Source organism: Ixodes scapularis, unplaced genomic scaffold, assembly GCF_016920785.2.
Source record: "Ixodes scapularis isolate PalLabHiFi unplaced genomic scaffold, ASM1692078v2 PGA_scaffold4__175_contigs__length_147842914, whole genome shotgun sequence".
Taxonomy (NCBI): domain Eukaryota; kingdom Metazoa; phylum Arthropoda; class Arachnida; order Ixodida; family Ixodidae; genus Ixodes; species Ixodes scapularis.
The window spans coordinates 382,256-406,954 of NW_024609879.1; the positions used below are offsets into that span (position 1 = coordinate 382,256).

A 24,699-nucleotide genomic window follows, 5' to 3' on the forward strand; every position below is an offset into this window, starting at 1 on the left:
TTCCCCAAGCAGGCTCTAAAGCGACCCCCCCCCCCCCCCCCCCCCCCCCCATTGTGCGTTTCGAAAACCTTGAACGGGGCAATAACGTTATCACAGAGTTCCTGGTATACTGAACAAAGAAGAATGATAAGTGCACCCCCCGTCCTCGCTTTCAGCATGAATCACGCACACCCCGTTCCAGTATTGCCTCTTTTTTTTTTTTTTTCTTAAATTCAATATTTTTAAGCGCGGGCGGCATGGGGTAGTGCGAAAGCGCCCTGTTTCAACGACCGCTCTTGTGAAAGTTTGCATAAGTTTTGTTTTTATATATTATTATGAAGCCGCCAGTCGCTGCAGTTATGGCTTAAATCTCTGATGAACCCAGATACTTGGCGTTTTACAAATTTAGAAAAATACAAGGAGAGTCAAATGGCTCTGTCTTTATTCGCAAGGTTGTTGGATTCTTCAGACTGTGGATCCGAACAATTCAGTGTAGGACGTTTCGGTGTAGGTCGTTTCGGTGCCGACATTTCGGAGCACGGACTTTTCGGTGCAAGGACTTTTTGCTGCATGGAGATTTTTGTGTAAATACACGTTTAGAAGTTCAAATAGCTGAGCTTTCCAGCAGGCATTGCGGACATTTGAATGTTCAAATATTGTGGCGGCAGTGGCGCATAAAATATAAGGGATGTAATTATCGAGATGAAAATATACGATACGTGTAATTAAGCAATTATTTGCCTCTGTGATCCTATGAGGACATGTTCATAAAAGACGTAAGGTACACGGATATTTCGGTGTAAACGGCCCGTCATTTCTGGCAATAGCATGCTTTAATATTCTAAAGGTTAGAATATACGTCTAGGACATCTTTATTAAGATTTGTCATAAATATGTCTGGATGATAGGTATGTAACGTGCATAAGCATACGCATATGAAGTTATTCGCATGTGTGGCTTGATAATAATATATTCCGGAAAAAATGCCAGTTTCTAGCCCTCCCAAATACTATAACGCCCACGTATCACAGGTGAGTCGTCGTATATATAATATACGTAATAAAGTAAGAGTCTGAGGCCAGCTGCCTTCAAAAGAAATATAATCATGCACAAAGGGTAATGTGGACCCCTTTTATTTACAAAACGCGTGTGCTCACTGCTTTGTGACCTAATCGGCGTTGCTAGCAACGCTTCTGAGGAATCGTCGAGCATCATTGCAGTCCCTGATCCCGGCTTCGCAAAAGACGCTACACGGGGGTGCAAGTTTATTCATTGTGGTCGGAGGCGAGAAGACACATGCTCTAACCCCCGTGGGGCGGTGGTGTCTGCTAAAAAGTCGAGCAGAAAGAGAAGATGACATTTTTTTATGAAGTTCGGGCAAACAATAATCGTAAAATAAAGACAAAAGCGACTCTTTGTGTCGCTTTATGTTCCACGACCATGCAACAAAAACTCCGCACACCGAATGTTTCGAGCACCGAAATGTCCTAGACTCTTCAGACTGCTATAGATGAAGCCTAAAACAAACCATTGTACTATACATGGGCTGCACCTACGCCACAAAAGGACGTCGCACGCCGGTGTCGACCATGCTGGTGGTTGAGACGACCGCGATTTGCAACAGAGCTATGGAAGACGGTGGTGCGTTGGGCTGCATCAAGCGCTCGCGCAACAAAAAAGAAGCGGAAACTACACGGCCAGCTTCTACCCGGCGATCGCAACATCGGTGTGCACTGCGACGGAGATGCTGTCCAGAAAAAGAAGGCACGAATGGCATGCAAAGCCGGCTCAGGACAGACGTCGATGATGCGGCCGCTTATTATTGAGTTTGCGGGGCGCATTTATTTGTTAGCGGTGTGTGACGCACTTTCATAACGTGTTTGTGAATGCTGTCATTGCCAATGCGACACCGACGCGCTAAAGTTAGTGGCCCCAGTGATGACTTTCCACTACACCATAAGTTTGTGTGGTAGAAAAAAACAGTCTAGTGAGGTGCACCTTGTGTTGTTGAGCAGCGCTTCGCAAACTTGGAACTCAGAAAATGTGGTTATGGTTGAGTATGAAGTCACTTCCTAATGTACACAACTTCACCATTCGAAATAACATTCAATCTCGGCTCCTGCACCCAGCCGATCGTCAAGTGGTTCTGTGTGCTTTAAAGTGTTTGCGTACAATAAAGCTTCTTTTTCGGACAAGGTAATCAATCTCGTGACATGCGCTCTACTGGTCATGCGCTCTTGTGACGTGCACTCTAATGGTAAGCGCGCTCCTTTCGCAGCGCTCTCGAGTCGCGCGTTCTAACGTCGGCGCTCTAGTTACACTGAACTAGAATAAAGGGGCAGTGGAAAAAATGTCGGCGGCGTCCCATCGGCCGTGTGAAGCCAGAAGTGCAGACTGCCGCGAGTGGCGCTGTTGTCGAAATCCGGAGGACATGGCTACTGTAACATGGGATATGGCGTCGTGTACGTTCTCGGATGGTTTCTGTAGTGTCTATGGTCGTTTTTGCAATTTTTTTTGTGTGAATATCAAGTGCTTGGCATCGCGATTACATAGGTTCGAGTTTTGTCGCTAAGCAATGAAAACGAAGAGAAAGAAGACGGATGCGCAGCGCTACGCGCCAGCATGCAAGACTGGTTACCCCGGTTTTCAATCGTGGAAGTAAGCTTTAACCAATTTATTCATACACGTTGAAACACCCATGAAGCATACAAAGGCGACACTAATGAACCGCTAAGATCAAAAACAGCTACTCTTGGCGCGAGCTTCGCTGGCAGGAGTGCTCAGGAATCGAACACCAGCGCCACCTGGTAGGTTCTACACGAAGCGCCTCACCTGGAGGCCGGCTAGTTTTCCACTACTCCTATTCTAGTTCACTGTACTCTAGTGTCGTGCGCTCGAAAGGGCCTCTCCCGTCCGAGTCCACCTTTGGGGAGTGAAAACTAAATAAATACTGAACCGCTTCGAAAGCACTCGGGCCTATCCGTCATAGACCTAGAGGAGATTCCTTATAATGAATTATAGACTGCTGAGTGTCGCCATTGATGGTACAATTGACGGCGCGTATGCCCGAATTTGTGGAAACGCCCCCTTTTTGGCTGATTTTGACGTCTGAGGCAACCTTTGGAGAGCGATAACTAAATAAATTCTGGGCCGCTTCAAAAGCACTCGGGCATACTGATACCCGCGAGTGTGGGATGGCATTTGAGTTCGTCCCTTCGGCGGTAACAGATGTAGGCGTCACTGGTACGAAAACAAGCGCAGAGCGCAAAGCGGCGGTACAGAATATGTCAGCCGTGCCGACACAGTGGCAGATATGATCGGGAGACTAAATTTATCGCGTAGTGCGGCAGGGGTTCATCGTTGTCGCTGTCCCACAAAACATCGGGGAGGTGAAAAACTGTGAAACTTTGTTCCCACGAGATACGACGCATAACTATTGAAGTACTTAATGGCGCAGCACCGGCAGCACTTCATGCTGTGAACCCAGCGCAACCGCACCACTCCGACTGCAATGCGTACCAACGTACGTTGCGTGGTTTCGGTTTCGTTTTCTCTGGAGTTCTCATTGCGGCGGCGCGCCAGTCTGTGAAGCCATCTGGCGGCAGCGCCACCAAGTACTTGCCGTACGGCTAGGCTGGCTCACTGGGCTGGCTAGGCAGTCAGCGCCGGCATGGTAACAGCGGCGCTCGATAAAGCTTGCCAACACAGCCACACAGCCTCCGACTTGAGTCAGTGAGTGCCAACGTCGATCACCTACGGATGTAAGGCGCTCTCGAGAGGCGTCCCACGACTTCGGCGAGCGTTACATCTGGGCGATCCGCGCGCCCGTCTCCGCCGAGATCCGCCGATTCCGTGTTCCGATCGCTGAGTCGGAAGGCCAGGAATGCCGCCCACGACCAACGTCACCATAGAATGGTGGAATAACTTCGAACGGTGAGTGTACCCTCGTGGCCAAGCTCGACGGTCCGTCCGGCGTGCATTATGGCCAACGCCATCAGTGCGGCTCATCTCGGACGTTTGAAAACGAACGGGTCTTTGTTCCAAGTGTTTTCGGCGTCATTCCGACTCGTGCGGGGCGGCTGCTGCCGCGCTCGAGACAGCCACCGTACCGCGGCGTTGCCTAGCAGAAGCCATTCGGGCTGTCAGCTTCCTCATATCCCTGCTAGAATCGAAATGTACGAGCTTTAGGCCTAGGCGCGTGAAAAATGGCCTTGCAGCGCTGCACTGCACGATCCAACCGTTGTCTTCGTGCCGGTCTTCCACTGCGTCCGTCGGACGGGGAAACAAACAAACCGCCCGGTTTTGGTTTGCGAGGAGGAAAGCAGTGACACGCGCAACGTACGCAGCCTTTACGTTGCGTTGGCACTTCTTTAGACATGCGAAGAGCGTCGAACGGAATTCTGGACGTGTTTCGAGTTTCCTTTAAAGGGTACTTATTGTTAAACTCTGGTGCGCTGCTGGAAAGCCGACGGCGCGCTGGTAGGCTGCGCTACAGTCTCTGAACTTGATTAGGGCATATTTTTGCCCAGGACACCGGTCAAGAAGCTTGCGATTGGAAGCTTGACTCGTGTCCCTGCACACACGGGACAAGAAAACAGCAATATTCAAACAAGTGTACACTGTTTTTTTTACTTAATGATTATCAAGCTAGTTGTTGATACTTCAACCAAATTTGAAATATATTCATCTTGTTAATAGGTTCAATATGATCCACAATATCCGTAAATGACAATCTCGCGTTTGTATTTTGAGCCTGGTGGCTGTAATTTTCGTTATAAACGGCCCACTCTGGCAAGCGCTCGGTGTAGCCAGTGGAAACCACGTGACATCCAACGCAATCGTGACGTAGTTCGTCTCGGGACGAGCAAAGCTACGGCGAGGCTGACATCGAGAGGAAGGCCTAGTCGTTGCAGCCACCGAAGCGGCTGCTTTTGTGCGAATTTTGAGTGACGGGTTAATCTTCTATAGTCTTGTAGGGGGACAATAGCGACTTCTGGGACACACAAAAGGAATTCTCGGGAAGAGGGGAGTTCTTCCTTCCCCTCTTCTCTCGTTGTGGCCGGAGGCGAGACAGTAACCCTCACTACCTGCCAAGGTTCCTAGACGGGCATTACAAACGAGGCGTTGGCGACATCCACCAGATGCTCTTTGCTAATTGTTTAATTCATTTAAACTTCCTTTTCGAGACTTTTTAAACAAGATATTGGTATGTTTGATGTGATACTGGTCCTTTGAACACATATAGACCAAAAGATGAGCGCAGAAATTTCGTTGTAGTATCCTTTTAAGCAGTATGGATGCCGCTGGCGTGTTGCATCAGTGCTCTGAGTCAAGTGTGAGCCCAACCTTGACGCAGTCGTCGTGTCCAATCTGTGCCCAGCGTTCTCTGATGACGCCATCTCATTTAGAGCTACGGCCTTGTTATCCGAGAGGTGTTGCACTGCGGTGCGGTGGAATGCGGGCGTGCTCAGTTCTGGTGTCGCCGGTTGTTCTTCGCTTTGTGTTTCCGTGGTAGCGATGCGTGGGCTGTAATGTTTCTATGTGTAGATGGATGGATGTGGTTCACTCCACGATTGGTATGGATATTGTCCTTTCCGCGAGTGATATGGATGACCGTACCTAAGGATGTCGACATACTCTGACAGGCAGAGTACAAAAAAAGGGGCGAAAAAAATTGCTGGAAGATCCATTGGTGGATTCCTGAGGAATCTGTTAGCATGGCCGTTGGGAAACGCCTCACATGTCCCCCTTCGGAAAATGCTAACACTGACCCCATAATGAGGCTAAAAAGGGGCAGCAATAAATAAGGGAAGTGAAAGAGAAAGACAAACAAAAAAAGTGAAGGGGTCAAAGTTAGCGTTTCCCAAAGGGGGACATGTGTTGCGTTTCCAAGGGTCATGCTAATGCGTGTCCGAAGAATCCACCAATGGATCTTTCTGTATTTAGGTCTACTTTACCCAACACTGAATTTTTGAAAAGTATCTTGTTACAGAGATACAGATACTTGAAGGTATCTTTGAGATTTGTGATACTGCCCAGCCCAAAGTCACTCACTGTTTTAAGGAAATGGAAACATTGTGTGTTTAGAATTTCTCGCTCAAGGGTTTCAAAACTAAGACTAAACCTTGCTTGTCTGTTGCAGTGTCAGCTAGTTCTGAAAGACAAGATAGCTGCACTGGGCAGCTAAATCAACAACCAATCGGGAGGGCTCCTGGTCAAACAGAAGAGGTGCATCACAACACTTCCGTTTGCAAGACATCTGCCTGAATCTCCCTCAATCCACGGTTGCTGAAGCTATCTGCCAAGATAGACCAGCCTCCAGCAAAATAATGCTGAACACTGCTCATGGCTACAGCGTGCAAAATCCCGCTGAAGAGCATTCGCAAGCCGTGAAACCCGAACCTTAAAAAACCCAGTTTCCGAGTGATTTGGTTCTCACCAAAAAAACTTGCTGAGTCAGCCGAAAGGCAGTTGCAGAGGTGCTGTGCTGCTAAGCCAGTGGGGTTAAAACACTGCATCACCATGACGATCACATACTCACTCAACGTTTCTGAGGCCCGGCTGTGTGGGTTCGCCAAATTGCTGCTGCGCTGGCGCGGCAGCATCTACAAGCTTCTCTACCGAGAGATGATCATCTTCTGTACACTTTACTTCACTCTCAGTGCGCTCTATCGGCACATCCTCAACGACGATCAAAAGATGTGAGTATGTCCTGTATTTTCTTTGGCAGCCTTCTCTCATTTGTTAATTTTGTTTCAAGTAAAACTTTGTCCATGCATGAAGCTTCTGATATATGTCTTGGATGTTTTCAGCATTAGGGTTCTTCAAGCTTTAGTTTTACAACGGGCAGGGAATTTCTGACGCGTTTCCTTGAATGCGACTCGAGTGCATCGACCCAAAACATCCATCGAATGAAGCCAACGTGTCAACATTTACACGGATGGGCATCAAGTCCTATCTGAAGGTGGTGCCATGCCGTGTAAAATCTCAACGGTAAAGCAGCATTTCTAACACCAGCCACATCATGTGGCTATGTTTTTTGCTGCTTTGTGCGTGGAGGCCCTTTTGACCAGTGATGTTCCACGAAAGGAATTTTTCCTTTTTCGGGGAAATTTTGGTCCCAATTTCGGTGAAAAGAGAAATGGGAATTTTAAAGCGATTACTGGGAATTTGAACGATTAACGAGGTAATTTGAGAAAAGCTTTAGAGAAAGCTAAATATTAAAAGAAAAAAATGTGGTCTAAAAGTTTTAAGTAGAGAAAGTTGCAGTGTAGGAAGGAGAGGTGTCTGAATGACTCTTAGGTGGAACGGGCTGCATCAAAAGGTTATATTACTTAGTTTATAAAAATATAAACTGACCGGTAACATTTTCCTCTCTTTAAACACGCAACTTCACGCAGCTTTTGTGGGCAAATGCGTGCAAAGTGGCCTGCTGCGAAAATGAAGGTAAAGAAGTGTAGGCAGATATCAATATATGGCAGGGAAGGAGTAGCTCAAATAGGGAGTTCTTGTAGCGAAGGGAGGCAATGGTTGTCTTATGGGTGTAGGAGTGTATGCCTCCCCCAGGGTCTTTGAGAGTCTGGCCAAGTACTGCGAGAAGTTCACGGACCTGATCCCGCTGTCCTTTGTGCTGGGCTTCTACGTGTCCATTGTGGTCGGCCGCTGGTGGCAGCAGTACCTCAGCGTGCCCTGGCCGGACAAGTGAGTCAGCTTCTTGTACTCCTGGTCTTGCCTCTCACTGGCAACAAAGTCTCACCTGTCCTCCAAAACTGCAAAGCACTCACTTTTTACCCAGATTTAGTGCTAGCGATCCAGACCAGATACCAAGTTTCTCATTCAAAAGTTTCAGAAATTTTCAATGGGAAAATAGGGGTATGAAGCCCACAAACACATAGAGTTGGATGATATTAGCCACTGACAACAAGCCCAGTGATGTGATTGCTGCGCCAAGGGGCTAACCCTGCTACATCCTGCTACATTTTGCCAAATTATGGGTAATCTGCACCAAGCCTGCGCTAAACGACCAATTTTGGTCGCCTTTCAAAACCGAAACTAAACTGAGTACCGTGATTGAGCACGCGTAACCTAGGTGGCGCAAGCGGCCGCCCGACACAAAGTACCCTACATCAATCATTCATCCGGTTTTTCTCGCCGTTTCTCGCATTGATCTCACTCCCCGCTCGTTCGCTGCAGCGCGAGTGAAGCCACCGGACGGCAACCTTGCTGGGATACAGTTTGCGGTTTTGCTAGCCTTTTGCTGTGGTTTTCCAGCGTGCTGTAGACACGTTTTCTACTCGTTCGTCGTCATTTGCCGAAGAAGTTTTTAAGACTCAATGCATTGTTGAGACTTGCCGGTGTGAACACACAGAAAATTTTACAAAAACACAGCACGCCAGGAAAAAACCACAACTCGTCGAAAGCGAGTTTCGCCGGTCTGGCGGCGTGTTTAGAGCTTAATTGGCACGCCGAAGTGCCATGTATCTGTGCCTTCGCACACTTGGATACCGACCAACAATCGACGCCGTGTGGATGTGTTTTACGAGTGCAATGTGCGTGAAGCCATATGTGCCTCTGGATCAGCGTCTTACTTTACTCTGACGACTGTATACTTGCGGCACTCGCAGTCCAGAAACAAGTTTATTCCAGCGTCCAGTAGCGGCGGAAGAGGGGGGGAAAATATGTCTTTTTTTCGTCCTTAGACGATTTACAGAAGACTGTGCAAAACAGCTCCTCATCACTGATCAGTGCTGGCTCATCATGAACCTACTTAATTGCACTTGACGTTTGAGCGCGGCTCGCATAATTGTGATTGGTCAGCAGATTGCACACGACCATATGGGCCGTGCTTCAAAGATTTTTATTCTCGCCATCTTGTACTTTTGCCTTCGAAAACCCTCCTTGCTCCACAGCTTGGCTCTATTCGTGCTCCCATGTGATCCATTAGAGTAGATTTGGAACATAGCCATGGTTAATAGCACATAAGAACACATACAGATCTCCCCCCCATTCCCCATTATTGATAGCAACTCACCGGAACAGCTGGACGATCCAGAACAGGGCCGTACCCAGAAAAAAATTTCGGGGGGGGGTTTTCGGGGACAACGGCGGCCATTTTGAAAGTGTCTGTTGTCTTATTTTCGCCTATGAATCAAGTGCATCGGTGGCATATAATGGAGAGTTACAGCAAACCGGCGAACCGGTCCCGGTTTGGTACCCGGTAGCCGACCGGCGCCACTGCGCGTGCGCAGAGGTGGAGATTAAAATCGGCTGGCTGCCTGTGCACCGACCAGGGCCGTACCCAGAAAAAAATTTCGGGGGGGGGGGGTCAGAACCCCCTATCCCCCCCTGGTTACGGCCCTGATCCAGAACTCCGAAGCCGATATATATATATATATATATATAAATGATCTAAAGGCATCTGCGCGCGACACACGTTCAGAACTTTGGTGCAGCGTCGATTCCTAATCGGTATCCAAGCGTGCGAAGGCACAGAGATGCAGCACTCGGCGTGCCAAGGAAGCTGTGATCACGCCGCAAGACCGGCTACACTTGCTTTCGACGAGTTGTACCTTTGGATACGTACGGATTCACGCATATTGCACTCGCAAAACACTTTCACACGGCGTCGATTCTTGGTCGGTATCTAAGCGTGGGAAGGCACAGAGACACGGCACTTCGGCGTGTCAAGGAAGCTTTGAACATGCTGCCAGACCGGCGAAACTTGCTTTTGACGAGTTGTGCCTTTTTCCTGCGGTACTGCGCTTTCAAGAAATTTTCTATGTGTTCACAACAGCAAGTCTCAACGGTAGACAGGGTCTTAAAAAACTTCTTCGGCGAACAAGTAGCAAATATGTTTACAGCATACTGGAAAACTGCAGTAAAATGCTGGCAAAACCGCAAATCGTATCCCAGCAAGGTTGCGTCCGGTGGCTTCACTTGTGGGAGCGGGAAGCGCGATCCAGCAATTGTCATTGAGATCAGTAGTCTCTCGTTTCGCGCTTTCGTTGTGTCGCGCGGTGCTGCCAACCTTAAAGGATTTTCCCCTAGATCTAGGGATTTCCATCATCGTTTAGGGGCAAAGGGAAATTTCTTCAAATCTAGGGATTGTTTTTCAATGGGTTTCAGAGGGTTTTAGAGACACGTTTTTTTCCCTTTTTCCTCCTCATGCCGGCAGCGGGAAAAAGGCTTTTTTGTATATTGTCGGAGCCAGAGATAATCACCAGTAAGGGGGGGGGGGAGGGGGAGGGAGGGGAGGGGGGAAGGGTGCGGTGCGGGTGGCAGGCACACAAGGACAAAGCAACTAAGTTTAATAATGTAAAAAGGTTTTAACGAAGCAAATTTAATACTTAAATGACCACCCAACTACAGGAATCTATTCTTAAGCTACTACATAACGATAATCTCAATATTGACGCAAATAAACATTTTCTGAAAATCTAGGGAATTTTCCAATAGAAATCGGGGAAAAAACGACCGCAAAGATTAACAGCACTGGTCTCGCGTCTTTTAAAAAAATTTTCACCGATAGACGCAGGCGTGTGCAGACGCTCCGACGCATGGGTGCCCCCGGGTACCAGCCATGCCGTCATGCTGTGAAGCGAAACCATGTTTTTGCATGGCGGGAGTTACTTTGTGAGCTGAAGCGCTCGCTCCTGAAAGCAACGGCCGTGGGAAAACTCTATTTGGTCCCTGCTCACCGTGGTCACGCGACATCGGTTGTGGCGTCCCCACGTCGCTGCAGATGTGGCGTCCCCACGTCGCTGCAGATGTGGCGCTCTCTAAACTGAAACGTAAATACCACCGCATCTTCATCAACATTCCTGTTCTTCTTTAAACCTTATGCTACTACAAAAATCCCTCATTAACCCTGCTGTGTCGACGTATTGATTACCTAGGTTTCTCTTGCTGGGATTTGTTTCGAGAGGGACCCCGGTTATGTGAAAAATCTGCCGCGAAAGAAAGTTGAAGAGAAGTGAGTGAAAGCAAAGAAGGCAATGTCTGCACGCTGAACCCACACAACGCGCTTGTTTGTCTGGAGTTCAGTCGTTGCACAAAGCACTCCAAGAACTCTTTGACCCTGGCTCGCAATATCTTGCATCAAAGTGCTCAAGTGTTTTGTTTTTTTTCTTTTTCTGTGTGCATATCTTGTATTTCGTCTGCCGGCATGGCAAGTATGCCGCTGGACTTTTTTTTTTGTCGTATGCTGGACAGTTACATTTTGCACACAATTTTGGGAACCAGTTGGCGATGGAGCGGAGTGACGTGGTTCTGATTGAACAGCCATCTCCGCTCGCGGGACGATTTCGCACTGCACTGCAGTAGTTACGTGTTTCATCAGTTGGAGGCTGCTTCCATTCATTATAGAACTAGTCAACCTAATGCTGTGCTATTTACTACTAAGCTGGTCCTTTTCAAATAAATTTTAATATGTGCAGTTTGGTTCTTATTTACCTATAGCGGGTACATATATATGTATCATTTAATGGAAGCATTGCAAAATGTGTCATGTCATTGGCATTTCAGTTACACGTTGAAGGACTCCCAGGTGGACAAACTTGACCATAATTTGTTCATTGCGGCGAGCAAAATGTCCTTTATTTGTCCAGCTCCTGAAACAAATATTTTTATTTTTATAAGAATATCTGCTTCAAAAGTCACTTTTGCTGCTTCGAAAGACTGTTTTAGCTGCTCCGAAAGCCACTTATGTTGCTCCAAAACGCTGTTTTGGCTGCTCCCAAGGCCACTTTTGCTGCTTCAAAACATTGTTTTGGCTGCTCCGAAAGGTGCTCCAAAACGGCTGAGGCCAATCACATCACTGCAAGCCCCATTTTCCCATTGCAACTTTAAGAAAAATAACTTATAACTGATGAAGAATGCTCTGAAACCTTGGCATCTGGTCTGGACCACTATCACCATATTTGGACAGAGACTGAGTATTCAGAACGCATAGCTTTTCTTTCTTTCTTGCGGTGAAAAAAATTTTAGTTTCTTTGGGGACACCCTGTACTCCAAATAGGTAGTACCGTAAAATACCGGGCAAGCGCCCACTCAAACTTTGGAGATAATCACTAGAAAATGGGGGATGGGCGCTTGTCCGGTCATCAATTTTTACATATCAAGGTACTGTGCGTATTTTCTCAGATCTTACAAATTTGGGGATGGGCGCTTAATGTGGAATGGGCGGATGCGCGGTATTCTACAGTACATAGCTATTTTCCTCGAGATTAAACCGTGTTGCCACCGTGTGACCGAAATTCTCGACACGTATTGATACCGCGACGTCGTCTGTTGTGGAAGCACGTTGATGCATCTTGTTTACTGTTATAGCTAAGCTGCTCTAGCTGCATTTATTGCCTGTGTTACCTCCTGCAAAAGCTTGTATTGTTTCATGTGCGTAAGAGCGAGCCAAGAAGTGAAATGTTTTTATAATATTGCTGCTCTCATTTGTAGAATTGTAGGCGCATGTTTTTATCTTGGACAACCCACTTTCACAAAACAACAAATGTTCATCATGGTGGAAGAGCACTTTTTTCTTCGCCAAATGGGGCCGTTTTTTTCTGCGATTCGGTGTTAAATCGGCCCAATAATTCGGCATAGTACAGCCCTGTGACCGTTTTGCAATTATCCAGGTAGTCGATGTAGATCACTCCTTGTGAGTCCGAGAAAACGGTGGCCATCGCCTTTCCAGCCGTTAGGACAGTCTTCGCCTTCTTCGGAGCACGTTCGCTGGTTGAAGTCCACTGTTTCGACTGTTCCTTGGTCTCTGGTGTGTACCAGTAGATCCATGTTTCGTCGACGGTCACGAAACGACGCAGAAACTCTTTCGGATTGCGCTTAAACAGAGTCAAACACTGCTCTGAAGTGGTCTCACAGTTGCGGTTGTTGTCCGGAGTGAGCAAACGCGGCACCCATTGCGCCGACAGCTTTCTCATGCCCAAAATTTCATGCAGGATATGACTAGGGTGTGTACTTTCCGGTGTTTATTTGTGAGAAAAATCGGCGGATGTTTTTCGGTGTTTATTTATTTTCAAAACACCGGTGTATTTCGGTGGAACGTCTCACGACGAGGCTAAAATCGGTGATTATCGGTGAAAAAAAGCGATTGATCACAGACAGAGAGTTCCAATTTTTTTCACATAGTTCTTACACTTCTTCTCTAGGAAGCCACTATTTCTCACACTTGGTTATTATAGTAGATGCAAGCTTTCTTGCTTGCATCTGCACGCAAGGAACGTACTGCCGTCATGGCAGCACGTTCCTTGCGGTTCGCAACCCGCAATTATGAAAACACACGCTCTTGTACGACACGGACGTTGGCATTCTCTTCCAGGAACCACAGCAACCTCTGAATACATGGCTTGCACCGACATCACTTGGCCAGACACAATGAGGAAAAGGCACGTGAGAGCCTACCCTCCACTGTGTTAATTTTTCCCCAAAAGGGAACCATGGGAGACACAATGGGGGAAAGGCGTATGAGAGCTTAGCTTCCACTGCGTTCACTAGACGCTTTTGACCCCCAGAAAGGAGGGCGGACTGACGCCACCTGCAAGCCATGTATAAACACTGCAAGAAAGCAGGATCCACGAGATAACACGTTTGACGAACCTTTACGGGGAAAGGGTTTCGCTAGGTCGGAAACTAGCAGCGCCTGGTGTTTTTCGGTTTTAACCAGGGCGAAAATATCCAACCACCGGTGTTTTTCGGTTTTAACCGATTTTATATTTTCGTCACCGACGGATGTTTATCGGTGTTTTTCGGTTAAAACCGGAAAATGCACACCGTAGATATGACCCACGCAGTCTTTTGAGATGTCTACTGTCTCGGCTATCTCGTGCACCTTCAATCAGCGGTCTGCCAATATGAGATCATGGATTTTTGTCACAATATCCTCTGTGGTAGCCATTTTCAGGGCACTTGGGCGTGACTCATCAAAAACTGACGTGCGACCACATTGAAACTCGTTAAACCAATTTTTGACGGTCGCCATCGAAGGAAAAGAGTCACCGTACACAGCATCGAAGCGCTCTTTGATTTCACTGCGCGATTTCCCTTCAAAAAAACAAGAATTGAATCGCCGACCAATATTGCTCTTTTTCCATTTTTCTAAAATTCGCGGACACGCCCGCTTCCACATGCGGTCAAAACAAAACTACAAGTCCGATTTGGTTGAAATTTTGATAGTAGTCGTCTACGAGAATGTGCTACACGATAGTAAATTTCTCTCGCGATAGTGGCGCCATTGGGCGGTGAGGCTAAGTACTTATCGGACCGTCCTCGTACAATAGCGCCCCCTGTAGTTCGGACACGCCTTCAAAGAAACCTCTATGAAAATTTTTGCAGGGCCTATTTCCCCTTGGGCCTACTAGAAATATTACTATTTTGATGAATCAATAAAATGTCTCGACTTGAAATGCCAATGAAAAATTGGGCATTCTAAGTGTATGAAATGGAACAAAAAAAAGGAACTGCACATTTCCATATAAAATCTTGTTGGACAGGTAATCGGGATCCATAACCAGCTTGAGCCGTCTACAGACATTGAGTTTTAGAACAGACACGACATTTTGACGATTGTGTTTCGAATTGCCTCCCAAATTCAGTACTCCGCGTAAAAAATTTCACCCCACCTAAAACGGCCTTCTCAACTTACACACCGAGTAATAAGCTAGTAGTAAATTTTAGCTAACCTAAAATTTCTTACTCGTGCTTAGAATTACAATCATCGGTGATTCCGTATCAAGTTGAGCCGATGACTTGCGTTGAATTTCCAGAAGGTGCAGTAAAGATTCTCCATATTTTGGGAGTTGCCCAGGTGTGCCCAACTTTGCCCTCACATGCATATCCAAGGTGGGACTGTGGGCGACCCATATTGCCCACACTGCGTTCACGTGGGACCAAAACGTGGGGCTTTGTAGAGGATGCCAGAGTGACGTGCACTATCAATCCTGTCCTTCGAAATGAGTATTATATCGGTTAAAGTCTCAGCGTTTTTTGCGCACGCCACTTCGCAGTATTTCCTGATGGACTGAAAGAGGGCGTAACTTTTTAAGTAAGGGGTCTGTACCTCCACCGCCCTACACGAGATGTGACGTGATTTTCTAGTTTTGGTGGATCTTTGATTTTACAGGGATAGCTGTTGTGATCTCTTCCCACCACTGGAAATATTCTCCTATTACTGTCCATCGTAGTTGTCACAGGGGTTGTTGAAGTTGCTAAATTCTTGAAAATGATTGCCCACGAGATCCGGTTCCACTGCGCCTTAGCTTTGACTTTGTTGCCTCCGTCTGTTTAGGGAGATGCCATTCTTTGTAGACTACACCCCTCGATGTCTTTCAAGTAGCGTAAAATGGTGCACAAGGCCCGTGTCTCAATGGGCCCTGCACTCTGCAAAAGAAATGGCCGATAGCAAAATGGCGCCGTAGCACTGTCAATGCCAAGAGCTCGTGCCAGGGATGCACTTTCTCACACTCTGAGAGAAGAAAAAGAAATCTTCGGGAACAAGATGGCCAGATGTCTCTTTCGTTCCAAACGCTTTTGTTCACGCACCCCACAACGTGTGAACGTGACGCCAGTGCCAAACGACTTGGCCATGACGTGTAGCAGCCATCGCTTTGACTGTACTGTGGAATAACACGGGACGTAGAATTTTAGTTTAATGGCTTTAATATTTCTTGTCGTCTTTTATCCTGTTCCTTCCATTACTGTCTTTCATTTTCTTGGTGTAACTTCCCCCGCTTCTTTCTTCTCTTATATTTTTAAGTAAAGTGACAGTTGTCAGTGCAGCGCTGTCTCTTCTACTCTATATATTTTGTATGTTGAACCAGTTAGCCCTAACCTAACCTACGAAAACCAATCTTTTTTTTACCTCATTAGGACAAGTGTGTCTCAAAATAAATTTTTTTTTTCGCCCATTTTGTAGCAAAAATATTAACCCCCCCCAAAAAATATTTTTTCCCCCGTGATTATTGTTTCTTTTTTTTTATTTTAGTTTCGCGCAACACGATTACAATTAACATGAAAGGTAACACAATAGCCGGGAAGTGCAATTTTTAATGACTGACGGTTATGCGGAGGCAGCCTAAGTTTGCTTCTTTTGCGGCGGTTGCTGCGACGTCAGAACACCGAGCTCTGGTTGGCTCTGATCGAAGGACAGTGGGTAGACCTCACGGCACTATCGTTCCAATCAGAGCCAGTCTGAGCCTCTGACGTCCCAGCAACCCCTGCAACAGGAGCAGACGCTCTGAGGAGTTCTAATCGGGCCAAAGTGGTACGCTACATCCTGAACATTCCGATCACAGAGGGCGGCACTTGGAAGAATTGGCAGCCAGAAACATGCAACATTGAGCGAAAGAACAATAGCATAACACAAAGAAAGCAACAGGTGCTCATTTGACTACTTCTTGCTGAAAAAAAAAGAAATGAGCAAAAAGTGACAGCACACATTTCCAAGTCATGAAGAGCCAAAGAAAAATAGCAAAAAGAAGAAGCCCAACAAAGAAAGCTGCAGGAGCTCGCATCGAGTCTCCATTAGCACATTTGTAAAATATGATTTTGTGCAGAAAAGCAACAAAAAGCGCATGTAATGTGTTGAAATTATTTTTCAGTTGTAGAACCAACGAATGTTGTATTATGTGCTTATCCTTGAAAACAATGGAATTGTTGTGACCCTGTACAAACCCTGCCGTACAGGATCCACTTCCAACGTTACCTTTTGCTGGGGCTGTGTGTGCAAAAGAGTGTTATCAAAGGTGCCTTTGATACTGAACCTGTCACCAGACAGTGTTTTTGTATTTTGTTAATTAATTAGGGCTGTGCGAATGTTTATTCATACTGTTGGCCTATTGGCCGTTACAGGAGTGGGTTATTAGTAAAATAACCAAATTTGTAAAGCACACTTCCACGAATGATAAGCACATGAATGATTCAGACAGATGCATTTAAACATATATAAATATACCTAAGCAAACTAAAGAACACAGAAAAGAAAATGAAAGAAAAATACATTATATGTGTTGTTGGGTGAGGCTTCTCAGGCCGGCTTCAGAACCTTCAACAGTTTCACATGCAAAAGCATCTTGCGGCAGGTTGTTCCTCTCAGCTATGGTCCTCGAAAAAAGAATATTTAAAAATGTCGATCTGGATTTTCATCGGCATCAGCATTTCGGTACGACCGCCCTTAAGTCCTCTAGTAGGGCGAGACTTTAAATATCGCAGCGAATCTGTGTTTAACCTTTTGTTTTGAATCAAATACAGCAGTTTTAATCTGGCTACTCTCCAATGGCGGCAAGTTTAGTTGGGTGAGCATCGCACTGACAGACCCAGTCCTTCGGTATCTGGATGTGATAAATCTGGCAGTTCGCCTTTGTACCTTTTCTAATTTTTCAGTCTGTTTTTTTTCTGTATGGGTCCCACACGGTGCTCGCATATTCCAAGATAGGGCATACAAATGTTAAGTAGGCAGTAAATTTTGCTTTCTCTGTTACTATTGTAAGGTTACGTCCCAAGAACCGCAATTTGTTTTCAGTGGTGCTTGCCAAGTTGTCGATATGGGATTTCCAGCTCATATCTCCAGACACGGTTACATCTAGGTATTTAAAATTACTGGCGAACGCTAGTGGACCACCATCAAGTTCATAATCAAAAACAAACACGTTTTTAATCTTATTTGTGATTCTTGAGAATACAGTTTTTTGGGGGTTAATTTGCATTTTTGACAGTTTGTACCACTCATTTATAGTTTCTAACACTATGTTCAAAGGGATTCGATCTTCACGGCACACAATTCTGGAATAAATTAAGCAGTCGTCTGCGAATAAGCGAGTGGTAACTTTAGAGCTAATGTTGTCTGCAATATCATTAATATAACTTAAAAATAATACCGGTCCCAGCACGGACCCCTGGGGAACGCTTGACGTGACTTTTAGTGTATTAGATCTAGCACCGTTAACTTTACAAAATGAGTATAATTAGTGAGGTAGGCTTCGATTCATCTCGATACCTGTAAATTTATACCGGCGTCTACTAGCTTTTGAATGAGTTGTGCGTGTGGAACGCGATCGAAAGCCTTCAAAAGGTCTAGACAGATTACATCCATCTGTCCCCTCTCATTCAGCAAAGTCGTAAAATCGTGGATGGTTTTTGTTAGTTGTCTGACTGTCGATAGCCTCCGCTGGAATCCGTGCTGGTTTGGGTTAAAAGCGTTTAAACTTTCAAAGTAATCAAAGAGGTAACCCGACAATACATGCTCTAGTATTTTGCAACAGATGCAAGTGAGGGAAATGGGACGGTAGTGTTCAATGTCATGTTTGGTGCCAGTTTTATGCACCGGGGTAACTTTTGTCGTTAGCCAGTCGGTTGGAAGAGTATGTTGGGCCAAGGATGCGCGGAACATGATTGTTGGATATTCAGACACCCATTCCTCATATCATTTCAAAAATTTGTTAGGAACATTATCGGGCCCTTCAGACTTATGACTATCAATGTTCAGCAAAAGAGAAAAAATACCTGGTTGTGATTTACAGATATCAATGCAGCCTGAGACGCCTCCACAAGCATGTTTTCCAGACACTGTGCATCACAGTGCGACTCAAGAAACACAGAGTGAAAAAAATCCTTATATTGGGAAGCCACCTCGCTAGGGTCAGAGATAACTTCATTGTTCACGGGCACGTATTTTAAAGACTCTCGGGATGGGGCGAGGTGACGCCAAAACTTTCGTGGCAACATTTTCATGAATTGTGTTAGAGTACCTGTGTAGTAGCTTTCATTTGCTTACGCTAACTTATCTTTCAAGGTTTGTGAAAGACTGTTAATTTCATTCTGATTTCTTGTCTTATTTTTTCGCTTTCATTTTATTTTTCGTTTTAGTTGAATAATTTCGCACTTTATCCAGGGGTTTTTTTTTTGCACAAATTTTATTCTTTTTGGAACGAATCATTCCAGACAGTAGTTGAGAATACTTTTAAACTGAAGCCACAAAGAATTCACATTCATCCCCCGATCAAATGCACACAAAGATAGCTCCAGATAATCCAAAATGCTTACATCATCAGCTCTACTGAAGTCCCATACGTAGATGGGTGACTTGGTTTTATTGCGTTGCGGTAAAACGTTTCTCCTGCGCAACAACACAAGCTTATGATCCGACAGGCCATCTTCTACTGATACTAGTATAGTCTGACGCGTGACCATCAAGAAAAATAAGATTGAGTAATGATTCTGCAGTTTTGCCACATCTCGTATTCCCATTTACAATCTGTACAAGTCCATTTCCAAACGCAATGTCAAGAAGAACTTTCGAGTTTTTTTACATCAGTTGACCCCGTTTCCAGCTGATCCCAATATATTTCTGGAAGATTAAAATCCCTAGCAATAATGACGCGAGAGTTGGCCTGATTTATTAAGTAGTCTCGAATAGCCTCTAAGAACGAGACAGGGGAATTGGGGGCGCCTGTACACAGCGCCAACGATAAAATTAATACCGCAGAAATTTATTTTGCTCCTCCGGTATCTGGGATGTCGGGCTTTCGAACCAAGTCAATACTTTCAGTATTATAGCAACACCCCCACCACATGTAGTGCTGTTGTTACGCATCATTTTGTATTTGGGGGGAAGCAGTTGACTATCTGTTATTTCAGGGCGCAGCCAAGTTTCACTGGCTATAACCACCTCCGGACCATAGTGAATAAGCGAGTGTTCTAGATCCCCAACTTTATTGGCAAGACTATGTGCGTTCACATTTATCAGCTTGAATTCCCTGCTCGAGTGATTTGACCGTCATTCGTACGTGCTTCGGTTTGCTGCACCTGGGGCGAGCTCTATCCTACAATTATTTTCGTCATCCCCAGAATACGCTTCTTTATCGATCAGAATCTTATCGTGGACTAGTCTAACATTCACCCCCTTAGCTCTGTGGCCTCTTGCGCTCTCCCAGAATTGCTTTCCTTTTTTTAAGGTGACCTGGGAAGAATCGTCAGACACCGATATTTTGGTTCCTTTTAGTTTTTGGAAATTTCTAAACACCTCAAGCTTATCGTTATAGTCATAAAACTTTATAATAATTGGTCTTGCTTTGTTTGCACTTTTTTTTCCAAGTCTATGAATTCGTTCAATTGTGTTAGCACCCATGCGGTTCTCAGAAAGGTCAGGTAGCACGCTTTCTCTTACATCAGCATTGTGGTTTCACTAGGGTTCTTGCGAACCCCAAACACTATCAAGTTGTTCCAGCGGCTGCTGTCTGCCAAATCGACAAGCTCTTCCTGCTGTGTCTGGATAATGACGCTCATCTTCTTAGCACTTTCTTCGAGGTTTGATATTTTTTCCTCGTGCAGCTGCACTTTTTGTAGTGACTCGTCTAAGTGGCTAGCCTTAGTGTTTATTGTTTCCAACTCTTTGCGAAAACGGTCTTGACTTTCCTTAATGTCGTTTATATCTTCACTTATTTTTTTCTGACCGAAAAGAAGCTGGTTAAACATTTCCTCAAAATCAGGACCGGGATTTTCTTCGATATCCCCGGCCAGCAGCAACAAGAGTGATTTACAACATTCCGAACATATTTCGAAAAACACTCGAGGGCATGGCAGAACCACGACAAATCGGTTGTCACTTTTAAAACTTTTACAAAAGGAGTATCTACTCACCTGTTGGAAAAGTAGGTACAGTTTAGGTGCCTCTTTCGGCTCGGTTGTGCCCTCTGAAGTTGTCGCGGGGGGTGGGTCCTTTTAAAAGCTCGGTGCAGTAGATGACGGTCGCGATGGTTGCCTGCCCGTGCGATAGCATTCCGTCCACTCTTGGTAGCCATCCGTGATCTTCGTCGCTTGTTATGATTGCAGGTGTCATCGTGGCTTGCGCTGGATATGTTGCGTACCACAGCAGCGCCTGTATATATGTACAATATACGAATGATATAGTAAGTTCCCGAATAATTTGATTTGGAAATTCCTAGTATTGGGTCTCTCAAATATTCAATATATTCGTCGAAAGAGGCGCGGTCGGCAGGGAGCTGAAAAAAAGCTGTTTTTGCTCTCAATGCTAGTGCACTGATGTTGGATAGAAACGTCTTAATAAGTGCGACAGACTTTACAACACAGATTTAATGACCATCATGATACAATTTAATCTTGAATCACATCCAAAACATCCCGTTTGTGCTGCTTGCAGATATTTGGGAGGCCGCAATTCCACACTGTGCCTAATATGTATGACACACTCACAGAAATCGGCAACTGCATGATCACAGACGCCGATGAAAGCAGCCCAGTTGTCGGCGTCATTGTTTTGGAAGCTCCAAGTTTGGGTTGGGAACAAAACTGAAGGGAAAAAGAATTAGAGATAGCAACTGCGAGAAGCTGATGAAAGACATCGTCGCTCTTCTGCTGGCTTCCCTTCTTTCCAGGAGACAGCGCATGTGCACTTACGACCAGTCTGAGCCCAAACTGTCTCTTTGAAGTCTAGACTTTCTTAAACAGGGATCAGTTCATAGTGGCTGTTCAATGGTCCTAACCACATGTGTTTTTTTTTTAAATTCAGAATCAATAGTGTTTAATTTAGTTAAATTTAATTTGTTTACTTTTATAAAATAAAATGTCCTTTTTTGTCCTGAAAATTGGGAGCAAGCACCGCGATACGCCCCTTTTCCGAGATAGAGGGCGTGTCACAATGTTAGGTTGTGCTTTTGACGCAGAAGAAATGCCACGCATGGCTGTAGCTTCGGGTTATCTATGATGCTTAGCATAGATAGATTATGTTTGCGCCATTAAAATTGCATCTCAAAATAAACTTTAGTGCCCAGCAACTGCCTTTTTTACCGCAACTTTTCTACTTTTGAGCTTTTGTTACGCATCAAATGCATATTCTGCACCATTCAGCACATAGAACATTCACAACACACTTTGAAAAATTCTTACAAATAAAATCACTATTCGATTCAATATTGGGCTATTTTTTTCTTAATTCGATTCGGTATTCTATTTGATAGCTACTATTCGGTATTCACCCTCTTATTATGTGCGACAGTCAAAGAACACTCTCCGCTCAAAATATTCATACGGTAGTTTATTTATTTGGAAATAGCGTCAGCCCTCCCCTAAGGACAGGAAATCTTTAAATGAGGAAAGCACTAATCTTTCTCATACTAAAAAAAGACCTAAAATGACTGCAATCGAGAATTATGAGTAACACATTTATACAAAGTATGCTTTTGGTTTCAATAGCAGCTGTGTGATGGAATGATCAAAGGAGGACACAGCGTTCACCATCTTGTTGGACAGGCATTTGTTCTTGGAGAAATGACCCGCTTCAAGAAATCTCTGGGGCTTTGGTTGGTTCCTGTATGTTAGCCATGGATTGGGGTACAGAAGATCATTTCAATGGCAATCAGTTTTGGGTTCCTGGAGGTGGAAAAAGGCATTGATTCTTTGGCAGGTTTTCTGCGAGAGTCTAATTGGGCCAGCTGCCAGCTTACCCCCCGAGGCACTCCTTCAGAAGTGTGCGCATCTGCTATTCCGAGAATGACTCGCTCTAGCTGGAAACCCGAGCTAATTTTGGGGGCACGTGTGATTCGTGGCATTGAACCTCCTTGGCCCACGGTTCCAAGAAGATCGTTTTGGCATCAGTGGCACTGCCGTCTTTCGCAACCACCCGAAATTGAGTGGTCTCCTTGCCACACCCAAAACTTAAAATGCACGGGAGATTCTGAACCTCCCTCTTAGCCAGGGAACTCCTCCCATTTCTCTCATTTTTGGCCCAAGCAGCATTGGATAGATTGTGTTTATGTGACAAACTTTCAGCAATACCGCTCCCCTGGATGAGTGTGCTTGCTTACAGCTTCCTGACGGGGAAGCATCTGGCTCTTATATCGCTCGTATTTCAAAAAAATTAGAATTACCCTAGAATTCCGAAAGATAACCCGCCCCCTATTTTAAAAACCATTTGTTATAAATATCTTGGATAGAGATCTGTCTGGTAGGGTGACTAGATTAAATTAAATGAGAATTCCCCAACCACAGAACCGTGAAAACAAGTCCCAATGCTTTAAAGCCTACTTGACTCCTTCTTCAGGGGTGGCTATAGGTCGTACCTCTTGGTATTTGTAGATGAGAAAAGATTATTTGCTCTTCTTAAGTAGGCGGTGTTTTGGTCACTGTTCTTGTGACAAGACACCGAAGGCAAGGCACTTAGGGATCAATGTTGGTCAAAGTGTCGTTCTTGTGTTGTAGATGGTACTCTTTGCATGGGATACCACGCCCTGTGCTTTCTTTCTTTGGGTCTTGGCATTAACCGTCCCAGTGCGGACACTGGCTTGTGAGCCACTTGAATGCCTTGTTTTTGCAACTGTTCAAAGCGCAGCTCTTAGGCGCCAGTTTCACAGTTTCGGAGCAAAATCTAGCGAAAAAATTGACGTCACGTGACCTCAACACCAATTCAAATCCCTGCTAAATTTAGCGGGGAAAATGACGTCGCATAACTTGCTGTCATATCACCTATGAAGAAATTCAGTTTCTCCGCTAGATTTAGCGGGAAAATTGACGTCGCGTGACCTCAACAGTAATTCGATTCCCTGCTAAATTTAGCAGGGAATTGAATTGCTGTTAAGATCCCGTGCGTCAATTTTTCAGCTAAATTTAGTGGGGAAACTGTGGGAGGAGGAGAGGGGAGGAGGAGGAAGGGAAGGTATGGGGAGGAGGGGCATCCTCTCCTCTCCATACCCTCCCCTCCTCCTCGAGAGGTGCATTCTAATTTCGCATTAGAGAGATTCGTAAACGTCTTTAAATTTTTGTGTAACCATTTCTTTGGAGATGAGCAATGATCACACAGATTGAGATGCAGTTGAAAAGAGAGTGGTGAATGTTTGAAGTTTAATTTTTTGAAGTAAGCACTGGTGCGGGACTCATTTAAGTGCCTTGGAAATCGGACAAAAATAGCATCAGTCTGTACCCACGAATGAATGTTGTCATGTATGTCTTTAATGAATTCAAAGAGCTAAGTTTCCCAAGATCTTTCCTTACGGGAACCCTGCTGGTTAAGGGAAAAAATACCTAAAAGGTAGTTTGTGTGGTGAGTGTAGATCCTGTTTGTTAGGGGGATGGTAGCTGTTAGCCTGCATAACATATCCAGACTTCAAAACAGGAGTAACCTCTTTAGGTTCCTTGATTCAAACTCTGTTGAAGCAATACTGGAGCCCCAGAGCACATGTCTAAGAAGTGGAACGATGGGGAGTCGTCTGCTTCTCGTTGACACGCGCTTGTTTGACTGCGTCTTGTAGTGTGCACATAATTCTCTAGGCATATCCTGGATAATCAGTTAAATGCGACGCAGAAGGCACTCGCGCAACAGGGGTTGACTTCCGTCAACCCTTGTTGCCGGAAGCTGCCAGATAATTAAAGACAGTGTTACAAAACATAAGGCTGCAGACCAGGTGTTGGCCACTTTGTCAATTATTCGAGATATGTCCCTTTTTTAACGGAAGTCAGAAAAGCACGTTAGAAGTGTCTTTAGGCGGACAGAGCCGCCAGCTCCTAGGGCGCGACTAGGTTGCCCATGAATGCTTGGGCCGGTCAAGGTCAGGATTCTCCCAAGGATTCCCCGTTGAGTGGCATTGCCACGCTAGGATAAATCTTGGGGCTTCCTCAAAAAGAGGGCAAGGAGAACTTTGCTTTCCATTTCCGAAATTACATGAGTGAACTGCATATTTTACGCACCACTTTGACTGTCGCAGT

The 24,699-nt window shown here is 45.4% G+C and overlaps 1 protein-coding gene across 1 annotated transcript in view; it reads left to right on the forward strand.

Annotated features, from left to right (window-relative positions):
- Window positions 1-3,591: 3,591 nt before the first annotated feature.
- LOC8037218 (bestrophin-4) overlaps window positions 3,592-24,699 on the forward strand; it is a 53,010-nt gene continuing 31,902 nt past the window's right edge. Inside the window, exons 1-3 of the mRNA XM_029991544.4 lie at window positions 3,592-3,912; window positions 6,122-6,680; window positions 7,546-7,680. Of these exons, the coding sequence (XP_029847404.1) occupies window positions 6,502-6,680; window positions 7,546-7,680 (314 nt within the window). The 5' untranslated portion in view covers window positions 3,592-3,912; window positions 6,122-6,501. The remainder of the gene's footprint in view (window positions 3,913-6,121; window positions 6,681-7,545; window positions 7,681-24,699) is intronic.